General features: G+C 33.1%; 3 protein-coding genes and 1 long non-coding RNA gene across 8 annotated transcripts; 1 reads left to right on the top strand and 3 right to left on the bottom strand.

Moving 5' to 3' along the window:
- Nucleotides 1-2,177: 2,177 nt before the first annotated feature.
- Nucleotides 2,178-3,586, bottom strand: LOC140871835 (GEM-like protein 5). Its single transcript, XM_073274573.1, has 2 exons — nt 3,036-3,586; nt 2,178-2,942 (listed from the first exon to the last, which is right to left on the bottom strand). Exons 1-2 carry the CDS (start codon nt 3,457-3,459, stop codon nt 2,419-2,421), a joined length of 948 nt encoding a protein of 315 aa, XP_073130674.1. The 5' UTR covers nt 3,460-3,586; the 3' UTR covers nt 2,178-2,418.
- Nucleotides 3,587-3,897: 311 nt separating this feature from the next.
- Nucleotides 3,898-4,817, top strand: LOC140872065 (uncharacterized). Its single transcript, XM_073274797.1, has 3 exons — nt 3,898-4,055; nt 4,156-4,363; nt 4,520-4,817. Exons 1-3 carry the CDS (start codon nt 4,013-4,015, stop codon nt 4,572-4,574), a joined length of 306 nt encoding a protein of 101 aa, XP_073130898.1. The 5' UTR covers nt 3,898-4,012; the 3' UTR covers nt 4,575-4,817.
- Nucleotides 4,818-12,649: 7,832 nt separating this feature from the next.
- LOC140871867 (uncharacterized) lies at nt 12,650-16,241 on the bottom strand. 5 transcript variants are annotated; one of them, XR_012147754.1, is made up of 6 exons: nt 16,083-16,234; nt 15,881-15,962; nt 15,633-15,785; nt 13,340-13,580; nt 13,092-13,248; nt 12,650-12,991 (listed from the first exon to the last, which is right to left on the bottom strand). It is a non-coding gene; the product is annotated as an uncharacterized lncRNA (long non-coding RNA). The 5 variants fall into 5 exon arrangements; XR_012147756.1 differs by having other exon boundaries at nt 12,651-12,991; nt 13,340-13,389; nt 13,500-13,580; nt 15,881-16,241; XR_012147752.1 differs by having other exon boundaries at nt 12,652-12,991; nt 15,881-16,241.
- Nucleotides 16,242-23,174: 6,933 nt separating this feature from the next.
- LOC140871958 (uncharacterized) lies at nt 23,175-25,741 on the bottom strand. The gene is made up of 3 exons (XM_073274698.1): nt 25,536-25,741; nt 23,553-24,075; nt 23,175-23,453 (listed from the first exon to the last, which is right to left on the bottom strand). Exons 1-3 carry the CDS (start codon nt 25,739-25,741, stop codon nt 23,175-23,177), a joined length of 1,008 nt encoding a protein of 335 aa, XP_073130799.1.
- Between the last annotated feature and the right edge of the window lie 1,080 nt (nt 25,742-26,821).

Below are 26,821 nucleotides of genomic sequence, written 5' to 3' on the forward strand. Positions count from 1 at the left end.
ATTAAAATTATAAATATATTTTAAAATATAATATGTTACCTTTTAAATGATTTTTTGTAAAACCTTTAAATTGAAAGTCTAAATGACTTAAATAAACAACATTCTACTAAACATTATTAAAAATGATTCTTTATTCACTAGATATCATCTCATAAAATATATAATATAAATAAATATATAAATAAAAATTATTAATTTAATAAAATTTCTATTTTTTCGGTCGGTTTGGTTTTGAGATATATAATTCGAAACTAAACCAAATAAATTTCATTTTTAACATTTATATCCGAATTTTAAATTTCGGTTTCGGTTCGATGTTTGATTTTTTCGATTTGGATTTACGGTTTTATCCAAAGTTTGAACGCACCTACATAAGGTCATCTCCGACCATAATTTCATTCCTCTAAAATAGAGATTTATGTTCTCCATTTCAAAAATTTTCTGCGTGAATTTGAAACTTGTGGTCTGCAATTTCTCAATCCATATATTTTTAGGGGGAAAATAAGTTTTTTGGTCCAATAACTTTACCTCTTTTGGGTTTTGGCCTATTAACTTTTTCGATGTAAATTTTGGTACACTTAACTTTGCATTTTCAATGTTTTTTTGTCCAACTGCATACGTGTCAGCTTCTGATTGGTCCTTGTTATCATGTTGGAACAATAAAAATTTGATACGTATGCAGTAGGACAAAAAACACTGAAAATGCAAAGTTAGTATACCAAAACCCACATCGAAAAAGTTAATGGACCAAAACCAAAACCAAAACCAAAACATTAACAAGTTAATGGAGCAAAAAAATTATTTTTCCTATTTTTAGGCACCAATTGAGTCGTTAATTAAATAATAAAAGATTAATAATATAAAATATAATAAATGAATATATTTTAATAAAGATCATAATACCCGAGGGACATTTTGTTAGGTCACCTCCAACCGTTCTTCAAAATGGAAAATGACAATATCTTCAACCATAGTCTATTGTCATCTTCCATTTCAGAAGATGCTACGTGGTACTCTTGCAATAGAGAATAGTTTTAGAAAATGTCATCAATCACAAAAATACCATCTTCTAAAATTACTAATTGGACCTTTTAAAAAAAATAATTTTTGGTTTTTTTTCTAAATTTTTTGTTTTTTTAATTTTCAATCCCTAAATTAAAATTTTGGTTATTTTTGGTCTATTTCTCAAATTTGTGTTTGCTAATATGACAAAATAAACGCATTATTTAAAAAAGTACAATCATAATACACATTTAATTGAGTTTGATTTTATAATATGTTACATAATTATTTTTTTTATATATATTTATAGTTGGTATTGAAAAAAAAATAAAGAACATAGAATTTGATAAAGACTCAGAGAACATGGGTGTTTCAATTTCATTTAAGTCTTGGATTTGATTATTTCAATTTATATTTTAGGATGTACCTGAAAATGAAGTGCTAGTTTTACAAGGACCGAATCGAAAAATGAAGGAAAATGTTTGGCTAAGCTTATTAAAAATAGCTTATAAATTCTAGGAGTTTATAAGCTGTTTTAGAAGCTTATAAGCTTTCAAGTTTTTTTTTTAAAAATAATTAAAATATTTGTGTGAACTTATTTTAAACAACTTAAATATGTTAATGTGTTGTTATAAAATATTTTTATTATAAAATTACCAAAAAGGTATAATATTACGAAAAAAATGTAAAATAATATTATATGTACAATTTTTTCTTAAAATTTATCATAAATGTTAAAAATATATTAAAAAAATTAAACTGTTTTTAATTTTAATTTAGAAAAAAGTTTGTTAAATTATGTACAAAAAAGGACAAAGAATAAGGTGATAATTTAATAAAATATAAGGATAATATAGAGATATAAAATAAGATCTTTTATAAAAAAAATAAACGTCACCTTACCTTTTTTAAAAACAACTTATAAGCTGTGAAACATCTTATTATTTTAATAGCTTATAAACTATTTAACAAAAAAATTATCAAACAAATTTAAAGAGTTCATAAGCTTTTGAAAATAATTTATAAATTGCTCTCTGCCAAACACCCACTTAAAATTCATTTCAATTATTGGAGTTTTTTCATGAATATGTTGAAGTAGAATTTTCATAAAATTGACCCAGCCATCTATCTCAAAGGAGTTTTGTTGCTTTTGTTTTCGTAAAATGGTTCCAATATGTACCTTGAACATCTATTTTCAAATCAAAACACTCCATAAACAACAATAAACAACACAATATCAACTATAGCATATAAATTTATTTACACACAACGTATACCTCGTCTCTATTTCTATCCAAAATGGTAAGCACAAAAACACAAACAAACAAAACACCAACTCAGAACTAAATCAAACTGCTGATATATAATCGAAACCCTGTAAGTGCAAAACGATGCGTGTGCCATATGGCCAATGATTTAGTTCCTCGACTCGAAACCACCCGAATTCGACTCGAAACCGCCCGAATTCGCCGCATTTCCCGTGCTCGCTCTAGACCCAGAAACAGCGTCCAACAGGTGATTGATCGCTTTCTCAAAGCTCACGAATCCCATGAACCAAAACTCGTGGCGGTCAACAGTTATCATCTGAATATACTTCTCGGGAGGATTCTCTTTCGTCACCACTGGATTCACACCTTCCACGTTTCCGATGGGCACCGATATCTTATAGTAAGTCCAGGAATCTTGCCCCGATGGAGCTCTGAAAGTCAAGGGACGATCGCTGCAGAAGGCCACGCGAGCCGTGGAGAGATATATGGTTCCCGCGACTGGCCCTGTTGTTGTGGAGAGGTAACAAGCGAATGTCTTCCTCAGCTTCTCATTGGGATCATCAACAGAAAATATCTGCCTGAAAAGTGGCTCGAATCCTCCTCCTGTTATGGCCTTCGCCGTCAAATTAACCTTCCCCCACGCAGTTCCTGACAGAGATTGCCCTGTTTTCACTGCAAATCAAACATATACATCGAGCATATAGGTATAAGACACTCAATTCATTCGATGGAAAGACGTGGATTTCTTAAAGAAAATGAACTCACAATGTTTCCATATATTGCATCCAAAGCCATCTGCTCTGTTACTCCAAGAATTGAACATATTGACGACATATTCATATGGGCTGTCGGCGGGCTTATCAATAGGGGAATGTATCACATAAGGCTGTTGTTGGTTATCTTGATACTGATGGACGGAGCCTTGAGCCTGCCAATGGGCCGCCTGCTGATTGTCCGGGTGAACATTTGGCGCCGCCGGAGCTCCCATCTCGTGAGTACCCCACTTCTTCACATCTTCCTCCGGCGGCTGCTGTGTCGTGGATGAGCCCGGTTTTTCGCGATGCTCGAATTCTCTAGCTTTGTGATATTCTTCCCCTTTCCCGGCTTCTCCTCCCACATGCGGCGTAGTTGCGGTGGCAGATGGAGGATGTGATTCTTTAGCTACGTGATCTTCATATGGGCTAGCCATGGTGTAGTTAATAATATTCACAGGAACCGAATCGAATTCGATGAAATTTGGTTGTGGTGATGACCGATGGAGATTATCAAGAAAGTGTCTCTGTGTTTATATATTTGTTTTTCGCTTAACTTAAGCACGAAGAAGCTGATCCCTTAGCCGTGTTAACTTTTTCCAAATTTCAATGATCAATGTAAACCGACACCTCAACATGTACACCTGCTCCATTTTTGGATTTAATGAATTTTATATATTTCAAGACTCACATGCTCGTCACAAAAATGCGACACGTATATAATCTTAAATACTAGAAAATGGCCATACGTTCCGCTGGATTCTGGAAGCCAACCCTATGGCCTACGTGTGTTGTATTAATCGTTCATTACGCAAGAATTGGGACCCCTCTCTCGTATCTTACCTCGACAGAGACTTGAAGCTTATCCCCTTTCCATGTAGAAACTTTCATCAATCATTTCTTAGTGTTTTGTATTTAATATAATATTGGGTACTCGAAATTCGGGCCGTTTGTGTTGGTGAATTCACACAGCTCTACGATCGGAGAACAATGAGTTACGAGCATGTCCATCATGGTCCCTATTCTCCACCAGGCAAGTTTCGATCGACTGTGGTTATGTGCTAATTAATTATTATCTTGGAAATCTAACATCATACATGTTAACTTTTTTATGGGATATGGATTGAATTCAGGGATGCAACCTCCGCCGCCGCCGTGGGGTCGCCCCCCGTCGCAGCCACCGCCGCAAGGGTATTTCAGGGAGGGGTACCCTCCTCCGCCGCCCCCTCCTCCCGGTTATCAGGGCTACTTCAACGACGACAATCCTCCGCCGCCGCCACCTCGGCACACTCATCATCAGCACCATGAGGACTCTGGCTGCTTTTCATTTCTCAAGTGCTGGTATGTATGCTAGATGTCCTTTTTTATCGAATTTATGTAATCTTGAATTATTGCTAGATCAACTAGTCTCCTTTAATGTCTGTTTATGTTTTGATATGTGTAAGGTATTTTATGTTGTTTATGTTGGGTGGATCATGTTTGAAATTTGTGTTGCAGTTTGGGTGCTCTGTGTTGCTGTTGCTTGTTCGAACAATGCTGCCATTGCTTCTGAGCTCTTAATGGCTTTCGTATATAAGAAAATAAGATACCAATATGTGGACGAGTTGATTCGATTCATAAAGAGTTGTCATATATATCCTTATTAATTAGCCTATGGTGATCATATATGCTTTTAATGAGTCTGTTATGGAAAAACCCCACAGTTGATCACGAACATGATCATGAACGTGTACACTTTGACAATTCATTCCATTTTAATAATTATGGATGAAGTAATTCTATTTGCTATGCTCAAGCCGCGGGATCCTCTGTTCTTGTCAAGTATACAAATAAGGCTAAGTTTTCCTTCGTCTTACAACAAACATAGGCATGGGTTTATGTAGCAGCACTAAACCAAACATAAGCAAAGTCCTCGAAAATCGTAGCCTAGACTTGCATACCGTATCTTGTTATTTTGGGTTCAAATCTGCTTTATTGCCTGAAGTCTTGCATATGCTATGCGTCCATGTTTTGTTCTTGTAGCTAGGTTCAAATGTATCGGTTGGATTCGATCGGTTTGTATCCGATCCGCTGACTTGCGGAGGAGTGGAGTGAATCATGTCTTTTAGAATGGTGATTGTTTGAATTATAATCTTTGAGAGGTGAATTTAAGCCTAGAATGGTGAATTTTATCGTTTTTTAACAGTGGGAAAAGCTGTTGTGGACCTTATGAACAATCCTAGTTCTAGAATAAATAAAGTAGGCCTGGTTTTTCACAAAAGAAGAAAAAGAAAAAGAAAAAGGGCATATTGTTGTCAAATAAATAATTCAAAAAATTTCAAAACCTGGAGGATAAAAAAAACACGATTTAACAAGTTGTGTCATACTAGAGTTTACTACTAGTCTCTCAAGATGTGTATATGAACATATTGTGAAAAACATTGTTATATTTTTTAAATGTCCACACGACCATCTCAGGTGTCGGTGAGGAGTATGCGTCAGCAGACACCTATATCGAATTGCATATATAAACTAATCAAACATCATAATCAAAATCAAGGTAAATTATAATATGTAATTAAAAAAAATTACACTTTTAAAGGAATATATATCAATTATGTGACATATCAAATATATATCATTCTATGTTGAAAAGAATGCAAAGGATTGGTAACCATTTAATTTTTTTTTACTCATTATGATTCTGAAATAAAATTTAATTAATTTTAACTTGAAAAAGCTTATTTCATTTTATACCTTCGAAGGAGACCAATCGTAAAGGGACCAAACATTATTATACATATACACACACATTATTATATATGCTTTTTTGACATTGTATAATGAATAATTCAGAATGAAATGAATTAACTAAATCCAAAAACAATATAAAATAAAACTAAACGATAAAGTCAAAACTTAACAAAATAAACGTGTATATAGGAGAGAAAAAAAATAAATTAATTAGTATGATATAAATCTATACTTTTAGTATTTTGTAAATGCTGCGTTATCCTCATGTGTGAAGTTTGTCAACATCCACTTCCAAGTGGCATTCCAGAAGTATGCTTGGAGTTTGATCATTTTCTGGAGGAACAATTTCCTAAAAAATATGGGTTGGGGAAAGATTTACAGATGAAACAAGGGCTATTTCCATGCGAGACTCCAAACGATTTTGTATTGTATAATATAGAAACTGAATCTTATTGAATCAAATAAATTTGGACCCATTTATTATCTTTATAGTGGCACATAATTTGTATATTCATAATAATGATATTTTTATCATGGATAAAAATAGATCAAATAATTAAATATATAATTAAACTTAGAAATCACATATTTTTTTTAATCAAGAAAGAATCCAAATATTCATTAAGATTAGAATGGGGAACAAAAAAAACATGCATCCTTGAAAATATATAATTCTGAGAATATTTTGCTTCTTGCATTAATATTGAAGGAAGATACAAACTAAAAATTGTAACAACGTACTAGCTACAATGTAAAAATTTTACAATATTTGATAATTGATTGATTATTTTGGTAGTCTTTCAATCAACAAGCCTAAAGCATCATCTAATACTATTTGGTGTAAAGCTTGAGGCAGTTCCGACCAATCCATGCACTTTTCTCCGTCTCCCGTGACGAATTTAGATAGGAAATCTGCTGCTCTGTTGCATTCTCTGTACACGAAGATGAAGCCAAGAACGGGAAACAAACGCAACTCCAACATGATCTCAGATACAATTTCCCGGCAGTCCTCGGGGCTTGCCCGATCAAGATGGCGATTGCGGTCTTGGAGTCGGATCGCACCTCTACCGCCATGAATCCTAAACTCTTTGAAAGCCGAAGCCCGTCTCGAATGGCAATCATCTCGAGCATCAACACCTTGACTCCATACTCCATTCTTGATGCTTTCTGTTTGTCAATCGCACAACTCATTCGAAACCGAGAAGCTTTCGTCATCTTCACTCTTCCCATATCATCTCTGATAATTATTCCATAGCCTCCAGTATCATTCCAGGCACGATACGATGCGTCACAGTTTACCGCCACAAGTCCGACGGCTGGATGTCTCCATCGGCACAAAATTGGCTGCGCTGATCTCTCGTCTCCTTCTCCTGAACAAGATCGACGTGGATGCGGGAACCTAATGATATTGAACTGAATCATCCGATCGAGCTCCATTGAATATATGTTGTAGACAATGATAAATTTTCCAAATACTTTGGCTTCTAAATTTATATATATATAGGCTGTTGAATTTCCGTTTATTATGTATATATAGAGCAGTCGTAGTATCAATGTATCATGAATCCTAGTAAGTTTTCAATGCTAGCCTTTTCTATTAGACGTTCTTGAATTTCCGTTAGTTCTGTTAGTATCTCACGTAATTAATTTGCTGCGAAATTATTGGCTTTTATCCATTCTATCTGGGTTGAGGAAACACTATTAATATATTAAAAGGTTTTGATTGGGGATTATATTACCCATTTTAAAATTTAAAAAAACATATATACACCAATTGTTCTACCGTAAAAAAAACCATATTATTTTATCTTTAATGTGGATTATTATTTAATAAAATGTTAGTTTCCTGTTGTCTATGGATAATTATTAATTTACGAAAATGTCTTATAAAATTAATTGATTTATTTACAATTTAAAAAAAATCCACTTTTAAAATTATTCTCCGCGTTTTTTCCCTTTTCGCAAAAATAAAAATAAATACAAACATACAAAAATTTGAGCGTGCATGCTACAATTCAATAAATAATGTCAAGCGGGATATATAGAGGGTGCATGGATGCTACAGTTTCATTTAAAAAATAGAACAATTTATAGGTACTTGAATTATCCTTTTTTTAAATATAAAAATAAAAGGGTAAAAATTTAGTATTTTTTAAAATAAGAATACGTAACATACACATAGTATTTAATTTAACTAATTATGTTATTTGAATTACTTAAGTTCCTTGTTTTTAAGCATAAAATTAAATTTTAATAATATTAAGCATAAATTTTTCTTTTACTTAATAATTTTATAAATAAATAATTTATGAAATAAAATAATTGCTTTTTAATAAAATAATATATTGATAGGTTATAGAAAACTTATGACTCAAAAATTGTGTTATTTATAAGTCAAAACAGAACTTAAAAGAATACAACCTATCCTTTTCTTCTGTGCTTTGTCTAAAAATGTAACATAATTATTTTTGTAGAAAATATAATTTCAAATGACACAAAAGTAATAATTTTTTTCTATGTGTTTGATATAAATTTTAGGGAAAATTGCAAATTTAGTCCTGTATGTTTGTTATTTTGCGATTTTGATCCTCTATGTTTTCACATTTCAGTTTTAGTCCTGCATATTCTGATTTTTGGCAATTTCGGTCTCTTTTATTCAAAAATGCTTACGTGGCACTATACATGTCAGCTCCACATCAGCACTGAATTGGTGCCACGTCAGCGCCACGTCGGAAAAAGGACTAAAATTGCCAAAAAAATAAAAATAGCAGACTAAAATTGAAATATGAAAATATAAAGGACTGAAATCGCAAAGTGACAAACATACAGGACCAAAAACGCAATTTTTCCTAAATTTTAAATCAAATTCATGAATTATTTAATTATATTCTAACAAATATATTTGTTGTCAGTATTTGTTCTTGCACTCAACGACGTGAATAACTTATAAAACGATGAAACGTCTATATTTACTAAAACATTTGATAATTAAACAGGTTTATTTAATTTTGATTAAACTTAAATAAGTCTACTCGATTTTTTAATTAGACTGATTTGTGTTTGTCCATAGAACTGAGGGGGGTCTCCACTGTGTTTTTTTTTAAAATTTATATTTTATTTTTTAAACACATATAATTTAAATTTAATTTAATTTATATTATATTTTTTTAATACAAGTTCGATTTTTTAGTTAAAAATTTTGGTAGGGCGGTTACCAATTTATTTTAATTCGTTTGGATATATACGTAGAGCCAGTGGAGGCCACTCAGTTCTATGGACAAACACAAATCGTTCTAATTGAAAAAATGAGCATACCTATTTAAGTTTAATCAAAATTAAATAAACTTTTCTAATTATCAAATATTTTAGTAATGATCGTTTCATTATTTTATAAGTTATTCACGTCGTTGAGCACAAGAACAAACACTAACAACAAATATATTTGTTAGAATATAATCGAAATTCATGAATTTGATTTAAAATATATATCCAACATATAGAAAAAAATATTATTTTTGTGTCAATTGTAATTATATTTTTTTACAAAAATAATTATGTTACATTTTTTTGTTACCTAATAAGGTTTTAGTTGATCATCAAATCAAAAATTAAAATTACAAATTAAATTTCAATTTTAAAAAAATTACAAATGTTGAATACAAATAAACAATAGACAAAATTATTTACTAATTATATAATTAATAAAACAAACAAAAAAACAAACAAAAAAGAATGGGCATGGTGCAAATATTCTTATGTCCGTTGTCTATGACAGCGAACAACGGACGATGCCTATGTGGCACGAAATACCACTCTCAATAACAGCGAACACTGAAAATACTATAGCGAACGTTGGAAATACACTGTTAGTGATAGCATTTTGTTGTATTTGTGCACCGTTTCATATCGTGTTGTATTTTTGAAATTAATTTTTTTTAATTAAAAAAACCTTTTATACAAAAAAAAAAAAACTGAGTAATAATACGACATATACCCACCGCTGTTTTGTTCACCAGCTACACATCCTCTATCACTTTATATAGATCTATATGTAATGATTTATAATTTATTATAACTTCTTAGTTTAAACAATATTTTGTTATAAAAAATTTTCAAAAAATTATATATATACAAAGTTGATAGAATCGGTTTTGGGTGACTCTAACTGCTCTGGAACTGCTCAATAGGTGAATGCTAACTTCTCAAGCTCAAATTGGTGTAGCAGTTGATCCTTGACTTTACTAAGTTGAATTTGGTTGAGGTTAACCAACTGAACGGTTTTCTTTCTCTCGTATCTATGTTAATCAACAAACTTTATCTAATTAATTGCGGAATGAAGTCAACTAACAGATTGAAATTATAAAATTGTTCGAATGATTGTGTAAGAGTTTGACAGAAACTAAACATCACAAGAATTTGTTTATGGATGTTTGGAGCTAAATCTTCTACGTCACCCTATCTCCTTCTCAAATAATTTACTCTAGAAGAATTTGACTATTACAACACTTTGTAACAGCTCACTCCAAGAATAGGGCTTACACATGGCCTATCCTAGAAATCCTAGACTCAAGAACTCAGTCCTCAAATGATTTTTGTTACAACGAGGTTTGCAGTTAGAGCTGTCAAACGGGTCAACCCAAGGCGAGGCGGGCCAACCCACCAAAAACCCACCTTTTGGCGGGTCGATGGCGGGCTGACCCACCATCCTGGCGGGCTGGAAATCCTCAACCCAATCCAACCCAAGGTGGGTTGCGGGTTAGGCGGGCCGGCCCGCGGGTTGGCTTATGACAAATAAAAATAAATAAATAATATTATAATTAATTATAAATATCATTTCATAAATAAATATTAATAGAAAAATTTTAATAGGAATTTTTAATTATTGATTTCATATGTGTAAATTTTATATAAAGTAATTAAGACAAAAAAAATTCACAAATTTTATTAAAAAATACATATATCACAATAAAAATAAAAAAAATTATTAATTCTCCAGGCCCGCGGGCCAACCCGCGCGAGTCGCGGGCCTAGGCGGGTTGGCCCATCTAGGCCCACCTTTTGTTGGGTTGAAAAAAATTCAACCCAACCCACTTAAAATGTGCGGCGGGCCGGGCCTAACCCAAAATGACGGCTCTATTTGCAGTGCCTCAACTGATAAACTTAATTCAACACTTGTATGATAACTCAACACTTAGCACAATGTGATTCTCACTGATTTGCTGTAATGATACATGTTCTTGTGTTTTTTGGTTTCTTGATGTATTCTTTGAAGTAAGCTTTGAAGTCCTTGACTGAATATATATTGACAAACTGAAGGTTTTTGTTTACCTCTTGATAGCTTGTATGTATCCACAAGTTCTTTTCCAAGGAGTCGGATTCTTTTTCAAGCACTCTTTAATATGTATTTATATTTAGCAGGCAACAACTATTTCAAATTCATATATACGGAAGATTATATCCGTAAGTGCAAGACTGATGAAGTAGTTCTGTTTTGATCATGCAGTCTGTTTCAATCTTACTATTGTTCAGTCTTGGTAATTCGGTCTAGCTTTGTTGAAGCAGTTTTTCTCTGGAGACTGATTCAGTTTAGCTCGCTAAACTGAATGCAGTTTACCAAGTGAATTCAATTTGATTTCTTTGACCGATTGATGGTTTCAGTTTGACTGTGGTCAAGAGTCAACTCAGTTTTGCCTATTTCAGTTTAGCTTTGGTCAAAGTCAACTTAGTTTACTTATGTAGTTTTGTTCGAAAACTTGTTCAGTCTTCTTCTTTAGTTTTGCTCATGTAGTTTTGTCAATATCAAAACTACTTAGGTTCCAACAATTTTTCTCTTTTTGATATTTTCAAAAATCTTGTCATGTATCTTTCATTTTCGAGCATTGAAATTTTTTCAGATGTATTAATAAATGCAGCACCCAAATGCTCTTCCGTTCTTCCTTCTGAAAAAAGTGTCTACAGTTTCATTTGGTTAATCTTTTTATAAGTTCTTCTGCTACAATTTCCTTTGTGAATATGACATTCTCCCTTAATTAATGATGTCCCCCAAAGCTTCAGTTAGGAGCACTGGACTGATGGGATCAATTTGACTCATCATCTTTTCCTAAGATGAATCTCGATTACTTGTAGGAGTTTGACCTATTAATTTCGCCTTTATCAGTTGACTTCTCCAACACTTCTTGGTTCCTCCTCAAATAATGATTTCATTGTAACAGTTATATTGGGAAATGTGCTCTCTTCGTATTCTCAAAAGTAATGAAATTTTTATGAGAAAATGTGACCATGTGTACGACTCTTCATATGCTCAAGTGTGTCTATAAAAGAGATGCTAAAGTCTTATAGTATAACTAAAACATTAGTAAAATAAATATTATGCTATCAGCTCAGCTTATGGAAGAGTCGTACACATTAATTTGAGCAACAAAATTTTCTGCTAAGTTCTGAAACCAGCATTGATTTTGGGATTTGGAACTATCCCACGTTAATTAATTACCTCAATTCAGCTGTTGAAACTTAGGAGTATCGACAGCGTGCATTACACGCTGCGGAAACCTATATCCGCAGCCTACATTGCGTGCTGCAAAAACTTACATCCACAGCGTACGTGGCAAGCTGCGGAAACTTACATCCGTAGCCTGCATTGCCCGCTGTAGATATAACAGTGACAGCCTACCATGCGCGCTGTGGAAAGAGTTGGCACGCTATGGGAATGTTTTTTGCAGCCTACAACACATGTCGCAAAAGGAGTTTAACGGCATACTTTAGCACGCTGCAAAAATAGTTTTGACAGCATATTTTTGGCAACCAAAATATTGATCATTAATATCGTTCTATGATTCAAATGTAACGAAAAATTCAACCAAAAAAATGAAAACTAAACAAATTAAATATTCATATTTCATTCATGAAAAAAAAATAAGATCTTTACACAAATTGCGGGCAAGCTAAACTCTAATTTATATAAAGTTAATAAAACTAACTTAATTGTTCAATGAACCAATATATAAGTCTTAACACAAAAAAAAAAGATATGAATCTATCATAAACTAACTAAACATGAAAATGTGTAGACTTTCAATCTACCCAAGTGGGAACCTTTGCATTTGATGCAATACCAGAAGAATTGACTTTCTCAAATAGCTGCCATTCAACGCAGATATAACCATCATTCTCCTATCGACATTCATCACACAAAAACAGTATCCCTTTGTATATCTTTTTAGCAATCCCCTGCTTATCCTGCAATGTCAATTTAATAAGCACTTGTGCATATTAGCCTTCCAAAAATCAAAGAAAATATTAGACATTGAACTTTCCAATTAGAAGTTTAATGTCAGACCTTCAATGGACCATCTAAAACCCCAACACAGTCATTAATTGATACGTTATTTGAGTGGTGGTCTAACACAGTGAAATTTCTTATCAAACGAAGCACTTTTCAGATCACTTTGTTTAACATTGACCACTGATGGTCCACCTGAGCCTTTTTTAAGGACCTGAAGTAAAATAAAGGTATAAAAGTAGGGTGGATTGAGAAATATAAACAATTCAATCCGTTATAGTTTATGGAGTGTAAAATGTTTATACCTTGACAATATCATCCCTCTGAGCCAATGACAACACCAAAATCCCTCCGCCTCAGGTTTGTATCATCAAAACAATTTTGAAAAAAGGTAGAGATATAAATAAGTCCCACAACATGATAACAACAAGAGACGCACCCAAAAAACACTAGTCAAGGCCTTACCTGTTTCAGTGGATTTCGTCATGTACAGAAAACTTGGTTAAGGAGAAGGCTTGTACCTTTTCAATTCACTTTTCTTGAACTCTGAAAAATAAGAATAACCATTAATCTTGCCATATAAGAACTAACAAATATCAGAGTGATTTAGAGTTGAAAGTTTTCAAAATTTTGAAGACAATAATAAGTCATGAAAACAATATACTGCTAGAAGCGTATTAGATAAGACACTAGCATTTTCATCCGATTATATATGTTGCTACCCCAAGGAACATAGCAAAGCTATAAATAGCATATCATGGAAAATTTTATGTGCCCAATAACGAGAAATAATTGTTTTCTACATACAAAATAAGTGGAGAAAAGTGTACAAAGCAATCATTCTTTAAGCACAAAGCACTGAGAAAGTTCGTGAACAGACCTCGAATAATTTTTGTAATCAACATAAGTTAATCAGCCAATTGCTTTCCCCAAAAGAAGGCTCGCTATCTTTTCAACAGAACATTGGATTTGAATACAACTAAAAATTGATCAATTTCTCAAAAATTTAATGAAGAACCAGCGCTAAATTAAAACATAGAAGAAAAAAACTTTAAGGAAGTGCCAACAGAACCTGAGTTATTTTTGTACCCATGGTTGCATGATGAACTTAATTTCTTTTTAACTTTCTTATCGTTATCTTGAGATTTCAAACTTTACAATAATATATGTGTGTAGACGTAGATCACACACACAAATATATATACATATGTACGCAATTAATTATACGCTTTTGTATCCAGTGCTTTGCCTATAAGAAACATTGATTAAAGAATCCGATTCAAACTTGATTTAGTAGATATAAGAATAAGTTAACTCTAGATACACTAAAAACAAAAGTTGGCCACCTTTTCTAGTTTGGAAAACGACAGTGAGATGAATTATGGGCATCTTAAGTTCCTTTAAAATACAAGATTGGTCCAAAAAGATGGAAAAACGCCCAAAAATATTAGCAAAGAATAGGGATGATAAAACCTTTTTATGATTCAATGTTGAGCCGATGACTGCAACATTACTTATAGTGGGTCTTGAGAAATAAAAACAAAGTTCTAAATTTATGTACTAAAGATTTGCCTCCTGAAATATTTTAATGAAGAACCAGCTCTAAATTAAAAGGTTTATTCCCTCCACATTTCTCACCAATGTCCACAAGGTAGGAATCTAATATCATTGATTCATCAGATTCGATACATCATCTTTTTTCACTAATTTTGTCTCCAAGAGCTTGTCGTATTCATCATAAGCATAATTTGTAGATGATTTCAAAAAGGATCCAAGAAACTAAAAGTCATGCAAGCGTAAAAACCATGTTCAAACATGACGAAAGTCAGAGTTTGGACAAAGGCTAGATAAAATTAGTGTTTGATGAAAATGCGAAAGTGCAAAAAGAAGCAATATAAACTAACATCAACCCCGATTCAACTAGTCGGACCATAAAAAAATCCTGCTTGTAATAAAAAAAAACTCAAGCTTTAAGTTAAAGAAAATGATTAGTCGAAATTGAGCGACAAGGATAGAAGTGCTTTCCAAATCCTAAACATGGTTAAAAAATTAACACAAAATCAGAATCGCAAGAACTGAAATGTAGGCAAACACAGTAAATATGTATTCTCAAGTAAAACAATCTGCTTTTCCGGTGAAGATCCATATTGAATATAAGAATCCAATATAAATAACGAAGATATCAATTTCCACTATTTTTTATCGTGAGAGACAATTTCATCTTAACAAATTACGTGAAGCGAGCGAAAAACAGCAAGTATTAAATCGTGAGCTATAGGCATCCATTGCAAAAATAACCACATGCATATTGATTTTAATCTACAAAATCTGTTTGCGAGACCCAACATGCAAGAAGATACACATATATATATTCAAGTTGCTCCTCATCTATATCACAACATCATAACACATTATATATAGAATTACCATATATATGTGTTGTTACTTCTTAGGCACAACGCATAAATTTCATCAAGGGTTCTCAAGTTTATATCTCAACATCACAAGTCACAGCACAACCTATAAATTACAGCCATCACAATAAGCTTAATATTGCCCCAAAACAACCCAAAATGCAGAAAATTCGTGAAGGTATACCTGCAGCTCCGCTGACGAGGAAGCGAACTGGGTCTTTAGCCAATGTTGGTCTCCAAACTCACTGAAGATGTCACCTCCAACCAAGAAACAATAGACGATGGAATTTGAAATACTTGAGAAATCGGTAGGCACTAAAGATGATAGAATTCACACCTCAAAAAAGAAATAAAAATAATCAAAACCCACTCAAAGTCTTTGCAAACGAACATTCTGATCAAGGAATAACATCAGCTGTGAGTATGTCTAACCAAAATTGACAAAGCCTTCCGCCAGCTTTAGACTTTTGAAAAATTGACAGAGCCTTTACCAGCTTGAAAGGATTTTTGAAATCTTTCCGGTTCCAATTCGAAGAGACGGTGCGATTTGGGGATTTGAGGAATCAATCGAGGAAGATAAAAAGAGAAAAAAAGGATCGATTTAGGAATACAAGAAACATAAATGTGCACGAACCTGTTTTGGGCGCTACAGATCGATCAAAGTGAGGTGAGAAAGAAAGGGCACCGACGAGATAAAACTGAGTGAGATCGAGAGAACTGGGGTTTTGAGCGAGAGGGTGAGATCGAGAGAAATGGCGCCGACTCTGAATTGTGGAATAAGATCAATTATTTGGATTAATTTTATTTCGCGCTATTAACAATTTTATTTCACGCAATTAACGACGTCCAAAATTTCACGCTGTTCGTAAGAGTTTTAACAGCTTGCTTTTATTTGCAAGCTGTCGAAAAACTATTTTTATTAAACACCATTTGCGGCGTACATATTGCACGCTGTTGATAATTTGTTTTGCAGCGTGCCTTTATGTTTACTCCGTTGAAACTATTATTAACAGCATGCAATAATTGCAAGCCGTTATTTTTATCGGATATTAATACATTAGCAGCACACACAAATGTGTACGCTGTAAATAACAACAACAACGGCATGCTTTTATTTTGTGCCATTGATTTCGCGCTGCGAAAACCTATATTTGTTGTAGTGATATAATTACTATTCTATTAAAGGTGAGGGGTTGGTATATTGGTATGATCAATTTTTTTATTTGTTTGTACTTTAATATATATTTAATTATCAAAATGTCATTTTATTTTATTTATTGATAACTAATTATTTACGAAAATGTCACTTTCAATATATTTTTTTGGTTTTTTATGGATATTTATTACAAAAATGTCATTTTTTAAATTTCACTATTTATTATTTTTATTTTAAATTTAAAAAAATGAACAGCACGCAACGCGTTAGTCCGAGTACTAGTTAATATAATAAATGATCCAACAATCAATTAATAAACAAAAAAAAACTGAATTTGTTTTACCTTTTATGAAATTACGAGATATGTGGTAGTTTAATCCAATTAGAGTGAGGTTTTTGCCAAAAAAAACACGTTTTTTTTTTGTTATATCACTTTTAATTAACTAAAATTATATAGTAATAATGTAATTACTAATGTAATTGTACTTCCAAAAAAAAACTAATGTAATTACTAATTTATAAAAATAATTGAGGGCACTCTCATGATGGGCTTTGGGCCTACCTCAAGGTCGCCCTTAGTTAGAGAAGATAAATGAACACGTAATAAGTACTGTACAAAAAGTTTTCTTCTCTCCATTATTAAAAAACAAAGTACCTTTTATAAAATTACGAGAGTGAAGGAACCTATTATTTCTGATTTCGTACATGAGAATAGATTGCTAATAGTATAGCACATAAGATTTTTTTTATTTTTTTTTATTTTATTTTTGTTGGTTCTTTTTCTTCTTCTTCTTCTTTTTTTTTTTTTTTTTTTTTTTGTGTTTGTTTGGAGGAATGGTAAGTTTCCACATCGGTTTGTAAAACTTGAAACGAACGATTGCTTGTAATAATATTTACAAGTTTTGCTAAAAAAAAAACCAAAGTATTTTTATCAAAGAAAATATTATCTTCGTCTTGTAAGATGTCTTTAAAATATATATATATATATAATTTGGGGTTAATTGCATTCACACCTCCCGTGAAAAGTCTAAAAGGCATAAAACACCCTGTGTAAAATTAATAGCATGTTAGACCCTATGTTTTAAAAAAATTAGCATAAAAACCCCTATGAGAGGGTATAAATGTGTCCGAGTTTGTATAACATAGGGGTGAAATGTGCTACATTTTAAAAAACTGAGGGATGCATTAGCCTATTAACATTTTAAAAAACATTATTACTATATAATTTTCAATTCTAAGAGTTAAGGTTTAGTATTTTTTATGCAATCGATCAATGACTCATGAAACTCACCCAATACACAGAAACCAACTTCACTTTGATATCAGAGCTATATCAAAAAATACACAATCGCTCTTTCACAAGAATCAATCAATAGCTAACAAACACAATCAATTGAATTAGAATCAAAACAATGCAAGAAATTAACAAGACAGATTTACGTTGTTCGACAAGATCGATTACAAAGTTGCAAGGAATTTATAACAGAGAGCTTCACTGAATTCCTCTTTGTTCTTCTCCTCTCTTTGATCGCTTCTCTAGATCTTGATTTTAGCTCATAGGCTTTGGAAAACGTTTATTGGGCCTTGGTCTAACTCACCCCTTGGCCATTGTTATGAGTTAGAATCCAACCCAATAAACTTCCTTTTAAATCACCTCCAGTCTCCTTTGAGCATCTGCATGGCCCAGATCCAACTTTGCAGGCACCAATTCAACAGTTTTAATCTTGGCTTTTCATTGTTTTTAGTCATGTTTTGTCAGAACACTATGGTAGTGTTCGCATGCGATCTCTAAATATAAGTTATTATAATTTTTTTTTCCATAATTTGTTAATAAAAAAAATCATAATCACTTATTTTTAGAGGTTGCACACACTACCTAATATGATTCCGTAGAACGTTGATGTAACATCGAAACTTATTGAATATTTTTAATGTGTCTGATGTGATGTAAGTATTTAATAAAAAAAAATATTAAAAACCAATTAAAAAACAGAGCTACGTACGAGGATAAGATTTAATTTTGAAAAATCGTATGATGAAAAACAGAAGAGAAAGACAAGTTAGATGAGTTGTTTTTCAAATAGTAATAAACCGTGAAATGCGTGAGCCAATGGCCAAGTACGTTAATATCCACACATATGTTGACAATAATTAGACACAGTGTCAACATTTGTAAAGAACCACGAATTATTAATTATTAATTTGGTGCATCTGTCATATCATTACTATAAAATAACCTATATTGGTCCTAATCAAATCATCTATGATTTGAAATGTTGAAGAAAAAAATATTATGAAACAAAATCTATTTTAGAAAATCAAGAAAAGGTATCCTACTTAAACAGTGTAAGTATCCGTCCTCTAATCTCTTCGATCCGCACAAAACCAAGAGTTTTCCGAGAAGTTCATGCGAATATAAAATTATATGTATAAAGTAATCGAATATCGTAATCAAAATAAATCATGATATGTAACTGAATAAACCACATATTAGAAAAAATATTTTATATAAATTTTCAATATAACTTATTCAATAACCAATATTACATAAAATGTATTCTTGTCACATTTTTTAAAACAAAGTCATAAATTATATCGACATATAAAATATATGTTTTCCAATACGCCTTTTCAATGCATATAATTTTAAATCATAAAATCTTTATTGATTCATGGTGATTCTCAAATAAGATTTAATTATATTAATTTGTAATAGCTTATTTAAGCTGATCCCATAGTCAGAGGAGACCACTGCAAGGGCACCAAAAATGATATGTTTTTTTTTTTTTTTTTTTTCCAAAAATGATATGTTTTTGACATTTTATAATAAATAATATTTGTGCAATAATGAAATTATTTAAATATTTCCATGAACTACCTAAAATAGTAATAAATGCTGAAGTCAAAATAGAACAACATAAACGTGTATATAAGAGAGAAAAAATAAATTAATGTAATATAAATTGACATAATAATTATGCAATCAATTAATAAACAAAGAATCTGAAATTTTTTTTTTGTTATTTCTTATAAAATTTGTAAAAAATTGTTACTTATTAGTAAAAAATTTGTTACTTCATACAAAATTATGAGATTATGTGGTGATTTAGCCTAATTGGAGAATGGTTTTGCCATGAAAATATATTTTCAGTTTTATGTTATATCATTTTGTTTAATAAATTAAAATTACACAGGTATTAATGTAATTATTAATTTCTATAAATAATTGAGAACCTCTCTCATGGTGGGCCCGGATCGTTGCTCAACTCGTCCTATCCGAAAGTCTCCATTGGTTAGAGAATATTTATAAAATCTTTATCAATACTATTATATAAAAGTTGAGTGCTTTATAATAACTTTTTTTTTTGTGTCATGACATACCAAAAATCATATTCCAATTCTATCTTTTTTTGTCCACATTTTTCTCAACTTCTTTTTTTCACTAACATTTTCAATCTTTTTTTTCAACTAGTTGTATCATTTATGCTTCTATGATTACATAATTTCAAACATATATATCTCAAATATCAATTTAATTACATTAACATATTAAATTTTTATTATCTTCCCAATAATTAATTTTCAATTACTAATAATACATTATTTCATGAATAAAAACTCATAAAATATTCATGTATTATATCGCACACGCAACTGGCACTACAAAAAAAAAAAATTTATAGCAGCGTTTACATAGGCCTTTAGGAGCGGTTATTGACCGCTCTAATAGATTTTCCATCGGTTTACAAAACGCTCTTGGTGTTGCCGATCGTAGGTCCAATTCAATCGTATATAGTAAGCGTTCATAAATTAATAATAACCGCTCTAATATATAACGTTTTAGAGCGGTTTATAAGTGCTTCTAAACAATTTATGTTTTAGAGAGGTTTTAAACACCGCTTTTATAGATCTCCGTACGAGCAGTTTACAAATGCTCTAAAAGGTGAATATTAGAGCGGTGTCTGGACCGCTTGTGTAAATTATCAATTAAAGCGGTTGTAATAATCGATGCTAAAGAAATGTACAGGAGCGGGTTTAATTAAAGTTTGTACAATTTTATATAGGAGCGGTTATAACCGCTCCTAAATACCTGTTTTTATTCCTTTTACACAGTGAACCTTTTGACAGCCAAATCTCAACTTTTCCACTACAAAATGCATCGATTAATCAGCAACAACAAATAAATAAACCAACTTAAAAACATCCACATTTCATTCCACAAAATCACAATATAATCCTTACAAACCAAATACAAAATAACAACATTAGTTTGTAATGGTGTTATAAACAAAAGTATTCATCCCTTCCGTTCTAACTACTACCGTCTCGATTCGATGGTGATTGATGCCCACGAGTACATTCGGAAGCATTCGACACATGTTGCATAATATCTCTCATCACAGCAGCCATCTACAAAAATAAATTGGATATGAAAGCATCATGCACTTTGCAAGAAATTTTTAATAACTCATTTGTTAACTTTAAAATATTAATTGACAAAAGTCATCATTGAAGAAGCAAAGGATTCAGCAGAACTTGATGGCCCTTTTCACAATTTGGTCATTGCAAAGGTCCATTACATCAACAACAAAGTTTGTATCATGAACAAATAACAATTACATCAGTAAAGTATAAACAAACGGCATGTAAGTATTAGCTGGAATTATTGTCATTTACCAGCATCATCTCTATTGAAGCAGAGTGGAGGTGTAATTCTGAAAACATTTCCGTGGAAGCCTCCTTTGCCGATGAGTACTCTCATATCTTGACACTCAAATTTAATGTTATCACCATTGGAAATAGTTGTGTTTCATGGGCACGAATAAACTTAGGAAGGGACAGAAAATGAGGTACCTTTCATTTGCTCCATCACTTGAAGAATTTCCATCTTTGCAAGGGTCTTCAGTTGGCGATCTGTGACCAGTTCAACCCCAAGCATTAATCCTCTTCCCCTCACTCCTCACATCACCAATTACTATGTATTCAGGTATGGAAAAAACCAATAAATAATGTAGCACCAAATGAATTAAATATGATGCATGAGATGGATTATTAGGAATAAATATCCACTTTACTGTCAATAAATGATACAACATGATGCATAAGCAGATTTCAAAGAAAGTTAGTTTAGGAAATAAAAACCAGGAACCTACGATGTGACAGGACCACAAAATATATCAGTTTCAAAAGCATAAACAGAAAAAAAAATCTCTCACTCCGTACATAGACAAATCAAAATCATAGTCGGAGCACAAAATCAAGCAATCAGATTCATACAGATCGCTCTCTCCGTACACAGACAAAACAAATAGCGAAGTATCAGCTTTCGAAGGAACAAAGTGTTATGAACTTTTTCAGCCGCATGCACGCAGCAACAGAGACGATAGCGGGCCGAGAATTTGACTCTCTATCTTTAAGACAAATTTGTCCGCCTAGGTGCTTATGGGTTGATCAAAGTGTCTCCCAAGATAGAACGCTATCTCCAACTTTGATTAGTAGCACTACAAAATCGAAGCACTACGAACACTTGAAAGTGTTTAAGAAACTCAGACTCGAAATGTATGAGTATGCAAGAGAGAAAGAGAGAATCAGAAATGAGCGAGTATGAATGATCACAGAAGGGGTCTATTTATAGATGTTGGAAGGATGCCTCGGACAGTCGCACCACTTCGATGCATACATGGCCAAAAAGTTGCAATGGTTAGGACCGAAATGATGCACTCTTTCAGCCGAAAAAATGCACTGGTTCGGACCAAAAATTTGCACAGATACGGGCTGAAGAGTTGCATACTTTCATCTGAAATGCAAATTGACTTTCCGGAAACAAAATACTTAATAAAATAATTAATTTATTTTGTCCAAAAAATTTTTATTCATGTCAAAGCCAGCCCAACCTACGCCCACGTCCATGCTGTGCCGTGCCGAGCCAAGCCGACCGGCCGGTCGGATGGACGACGTGTGGCTAATGGTTCGAACCTAGCCCAGACTAGGTCCGCTCCCCTTAACAAACATGGGTACCCCTTGGGGACCCAACCCACTGTCTAAACTTTGACATTATATAGTGTCATTCATTCCCACATTTTATCAATGTGGGACAATGAACATAAAGCCTCATTCACCATCTCATTTACCATCCATTTTTCCAACATTTGTCCAAACAAATTTTCCAACAATCCCCCACATGAATGTGATTTATGCGAATATGTATGCATATGTTAAAACAGAGTTTCTTGCGAAAAATTATTGCATGGGGAGAGGTAGCTTGCGGCTTTGAACCTTCTTTAGTGAAATACTATCGGATTTACTAGGCTGCCTAGTAAAGGTGATGTTTTGAACTATTCAGCCGTTGATGTAAACTAAGACAACAGTATTCACACAATAAATTTTCTCACAATTTATTTGTTCTCATGGTTTTGTCCATTTTGGCCCTGCACAACATCTTGGATTCTTAAGTGTTTCGTTGAAGCGGCCCGTCTTCACACTAAAATAGGTGACCTCCTATTATATGAGTATCCTGTCATACTCTATTTCTTAAAGAAATATAGGAATCATTAAAAGTTTGTTAAAACTTTACCTCACTACTTGCACAGGTTGCACTTTTATCCTATAGAGTTGTCTTCCACTTATAGGAGTATACTTCGAGAATAACTCCTTGTCAACACAAACATGTCGTGTTGCTCCAGTGTCGATATACCATTCTCTAGGATGATCAACCATGTTAGTCTCGAAGACTACTGCTGACAGATCTATCTCGGACAAATCAATAGGCACAGATTTGTGTTGGACCACATTTGTCCGGTACTGATTGTCCTTCTTCGGTAAGCGACAATACTTGGCTTTGTGGTTCGTCTTCCCACAGTTCCAACAAGTTTCATTTAACTTCTTATTCTTCCCTTGCTTCACATATTTTCCAAACTATTTTCTTTTTTTCGTAGCGTTTGGCTCTACCAAGTTTGTCTTTGCTTCCATCGGCATCTTACCAGTTTTGATCTCTGCTTTGCGATTGTCTTTCTCAATTCGCAGCCTAACGATCAAGTACTCGAGCCCCATTTCTTTGCGTTTATGCTTCAAATAGTTTTTAAACTCCTTCCATAAAGGCGGTAGTTTTTCGATTAGCGCAGCAACTTGGAAGGATTCACTGATCATCACCCCTTCAGCCATTATGTCATGGAGGATGATTTGGAAATCTTGCACTTGGCTAATCACCGTCTTGGTATCAACCATCTTGAATTCGAGAAATTTTTCGACTACAAACTTCTTTGTGCCAGCATCCTTGGTCTTGTATTTTTTCTCCAAGGAATCCCACAATTCCTTAGCAGTTTTGGTTGCAGAGTATACGCTATACAACGTATTATCCAACCCATTCAGAATGTAGTTCCGGCACAAGAAGTCGATGTGAGACCATGCATCGAAAGCAGACCTTGCTTGTGTGTCAGCATCCGGTGCCGGAACAACAACTTCCTTCAAAAACCTCGCAAGATGAAGTGTTGTGAGGTAAAACAATATCTTTTGCTGCCATGTTTTGAAGTCAGTACCGGAGAACTTCTCAGGTTTCTCGGCATGTGCAGTAGAAGCAGGGGCCGTAGGCGGCGACGGCGTAACAGGGGGCGGTTGAAACGTCTACTACTAATAAATGCGGAATTTTTTTTAAAATAATACTATACATATACGCCCATACATATATGTATAAACATAAAAGAAATAATATTACTACATAAAAATAACTTAATTAATTGCTGAAAATATCCTTATGCAAGAAATAAAAATACTAAGTTTGATAATTAAAAATTCCCATAAATAAAATAATAAAAAGAAGAACTTGTTTAAAAACTCAGCATAATAAAATAAATGTTTCTTAAATATCAACTAAAATCTGCGACGGTCACGGGGTCCACTACCAGCTCGCTCATACGTCCTCGCCACCGGTAGGAGCAACATCAAAATCATCTGACTCACCTGCACCATATAAGAGTAGTGAGCCTAGGGGCTCAACATGCCTAATCCTTTATAACAAGGTTAAAAATAATGCATCACATAATTTTACTAATATATATACATGTACATGCATGCATAAAATATTTCATCATCTTGCCATAAACAACACTGATCTTATTCACGTAAACATAACTTAACATCATAAGCATACATAATATAGTTGAGCACGACATTTTTAAACATAATATGGTCCTATCAGGAAGTGTGACTAAATCTGTGCCGACTGACCAGTCTCCTGAACCAACGTACGTGGCGGTGATAAATCACCTCTGTGCTGGTAGTAAACTACCTCTTAACATAAATAGTGGATAACCACATCTGTGCTGTCACACTACTTCAATTTCCATCATAAAAATATTTTGCTCAACACTTGATCATAATCATAACATGTAAATTTTTCATGAATGCATGCACTGAAAATATGTTCGTAATATATATTTAATTTATTTTCATAATAAATATACTAATACTTAAAATATAAACTTCATGCATAAAAATAATTAAATATATATTCCGGACTTAGTTATTTTTCATGGGTTGGTCCAGACTGCTGGTCACTCACTCTAAGCCCATTAAACTTAAATTAAAGCCCAATAATCATATCTTAGCCCAAATAACTTGATTAACTTAACTGGGTCTAAATAAAAATATTTAAGCCCATTAAATTAATTAAACCCAATAAAATTCTAGACTGGCCCAAAAATCCACTGACTGACCCAAAAATATTTATGGGCTCTCAAGCCCATAAAACTCATTGGGCTAACTTAAATAAATTATTTAAGGCCCAAATAAAATTATTTGGAGGCCCAAATAATTTTCTAACTAATTTTTAAAGCCCAAAAACCAATTAAACTCTTAATTAACTAAAAATTAAAAAACCCAAGCCCGGCCCACCTAACCCGGACCCAAACCCTACTGACCCGACCCTAGACCTACCAGACCCAACCCGGACTACCCAAACCCGACCCATCCCCAAAACCCAGCCCAACCCGTGACCCCCTTCCCCTTCCCTTTGCTGCGCGAGCAGCAGCCCCTCCAGGGCTGCTGTTGCCTTGCTCCGGCCATGGCCGGCCGGAGTGCCGTTGACAGGACCTTCCCAGGGTCCTGCCGGTTCGAACCCTACCTTGGCTCGGCTGGGTCATGGCCTGGCATGACCAGCCGAGCCCTCCTTCCAGAAAACCCTAAACTGCCACCAACAGCCCCTTAAACCAGTTTCTGATCGGCCAACCCCCTTACCAGCCTATAACCTAACCATGGTTCGATCCTTAGGACCCTAACTCACCACTGACCCGAGCCCCAAGCCCCTGGACCGAGCCATGCTGACTAAAACGTGAACCATGGCAAGTAAAACTCAAACATGCACCAAACATCAATAAAATTGCATAAATTCGAAATATTCATATGAAATCTGAGATAAAAACATCATGCATGATTAATAGCTTATATGGTGCCAAAAGAAGGATTTAAACATGCCTTTATAATTGTTTAAAATAGGTTGATGCGTATAAGGGCTCCGGGACAACGAACGGACCAAAATCCACCAAACTTGAGCTTGATCGGCTATGGGGTTGATGTTTTCTGTCAAAAACGATGGTGGAGGCTAATGAAGAAAGGTGGGAGGCGGCTAGGAAAGGTTTTGATCGGTTGAAGGAATTAGTTTTAGGTTTAAATTTTTGAGTAGATAATAGTTTAAATAAATAATAATAATCAACATAAAGATAATATACCAACAAAACTTTATTTAAAACTCCTAATAATAATAATAATCTGATACTAAAACTCAAATCCCGAAATATTAAAATAGGGAATTTTTAAATATTAATAAAAGTCATTAAAATGACTTATTTTGGCTAAAAATCAACCCTTAATATAAATATATAACTAAATACTAAAATTTTCTTGACAAAATACCTTAAAATATTATTTTAAGGCTCATAAAATTCATAAAATATTTTTGGCTAAGAATTTTGGTATCTCGTCCGTCCACGGTCCCGTCTACGCGATCAAAACAATTAATTCCTTAAAAATCTAAAAATACCATAATTGCGGGTTAAATGCTAAAATAAATTTAAATCATGCATATATTTCACATAATATCATATAAATACATTTAACCCAAAATATAAATTTTAAATAATTATTTTCCTTAATTATGCGTGCAAATTTACGTATTAAAAATTTTCGGGTGTTACAATTCTCCCCCCCTTAAATTGAATTTCGTC

The sequence above is a fragment of the Henckelia pumila genome, unplaced genomic scaffold (genome assembly GCF_033568475.1).
Source record: "Henckelia pumila isolate YLH828 unplaced genomic scaffold, ASM3356847v2 CTG_461:::fragment_3, whole genome shotgun sequence".
In the NCBI taxonomy this organism is placed as follows: domain Eukaryota; kingdom Viridiplantae; phylum Streptophyta; class Magnoliopsida; order Lamiales; family Gesneriaceae; genus Henckelia; species Henckelia pumila.

Excerpts from the sequence above, each read along its gene's own strand:
- LOC140872065 (XM_073274797.1), top strand. The coding sequence starts at position 4,013 with ATGAGTTACGAGCATGTCCATCATGGTCCCTATTCTCCACCAG. Across the intron at positions 4,056-4,155 it reads TGGTCCCTATTCTCCACCAG|GGATGCAACCTCCGCCGCCG; the intron begins GCAAGTTTCGAT and ends GATTGAATTCAG. Across the intron at positions 4,364-4,519 it reads TTTTCATTTCTCAAGTGCTG|TTTGGGTGCTCTGTGTTGCT; the intron begins GTATGTATGCTA and ends TTTGTGTTGCAG.
- LOC140871835 (XM_073274573.1), bottom strand. The coding sequence starts at position 3,459 with ATGGCTAGCCCATATGAAGATCACGTAGCTAAAGAATCACATCCTCCA. Across the intron at positions 2,943-3,035 it reads ATGCAATATATGGAAACATT|TGAAAACAGGGCAATCTCTG; the intron begins GTGAGTTCATTT and ends TTTGATTTGCAG.
- LOC140871958 (XM_073274698.1), bottom strand. The coding sequence starts at position 25,741 with ATGACCCAGCCGAGCCAAGGTAGGGTTCGAACCGGCAGGACCCTGGGA. Across the intron at positions 24,076-25,535 it reads GGTAGTCCGGGTTGGGTCTG|GTTTTTGAAGGAAGTTGTTG; the intron begins GTAGGTCTAGGG and ends TCATCTTGCGAG. Across the intron at positions 23,454-23,552 it reads TGGAAGCAAAGACAAACTTG|ACGAACCACAAAGCCAAGTA; the intron begins GTAGAGCCAAAC and ends AACTGTGGGAAG.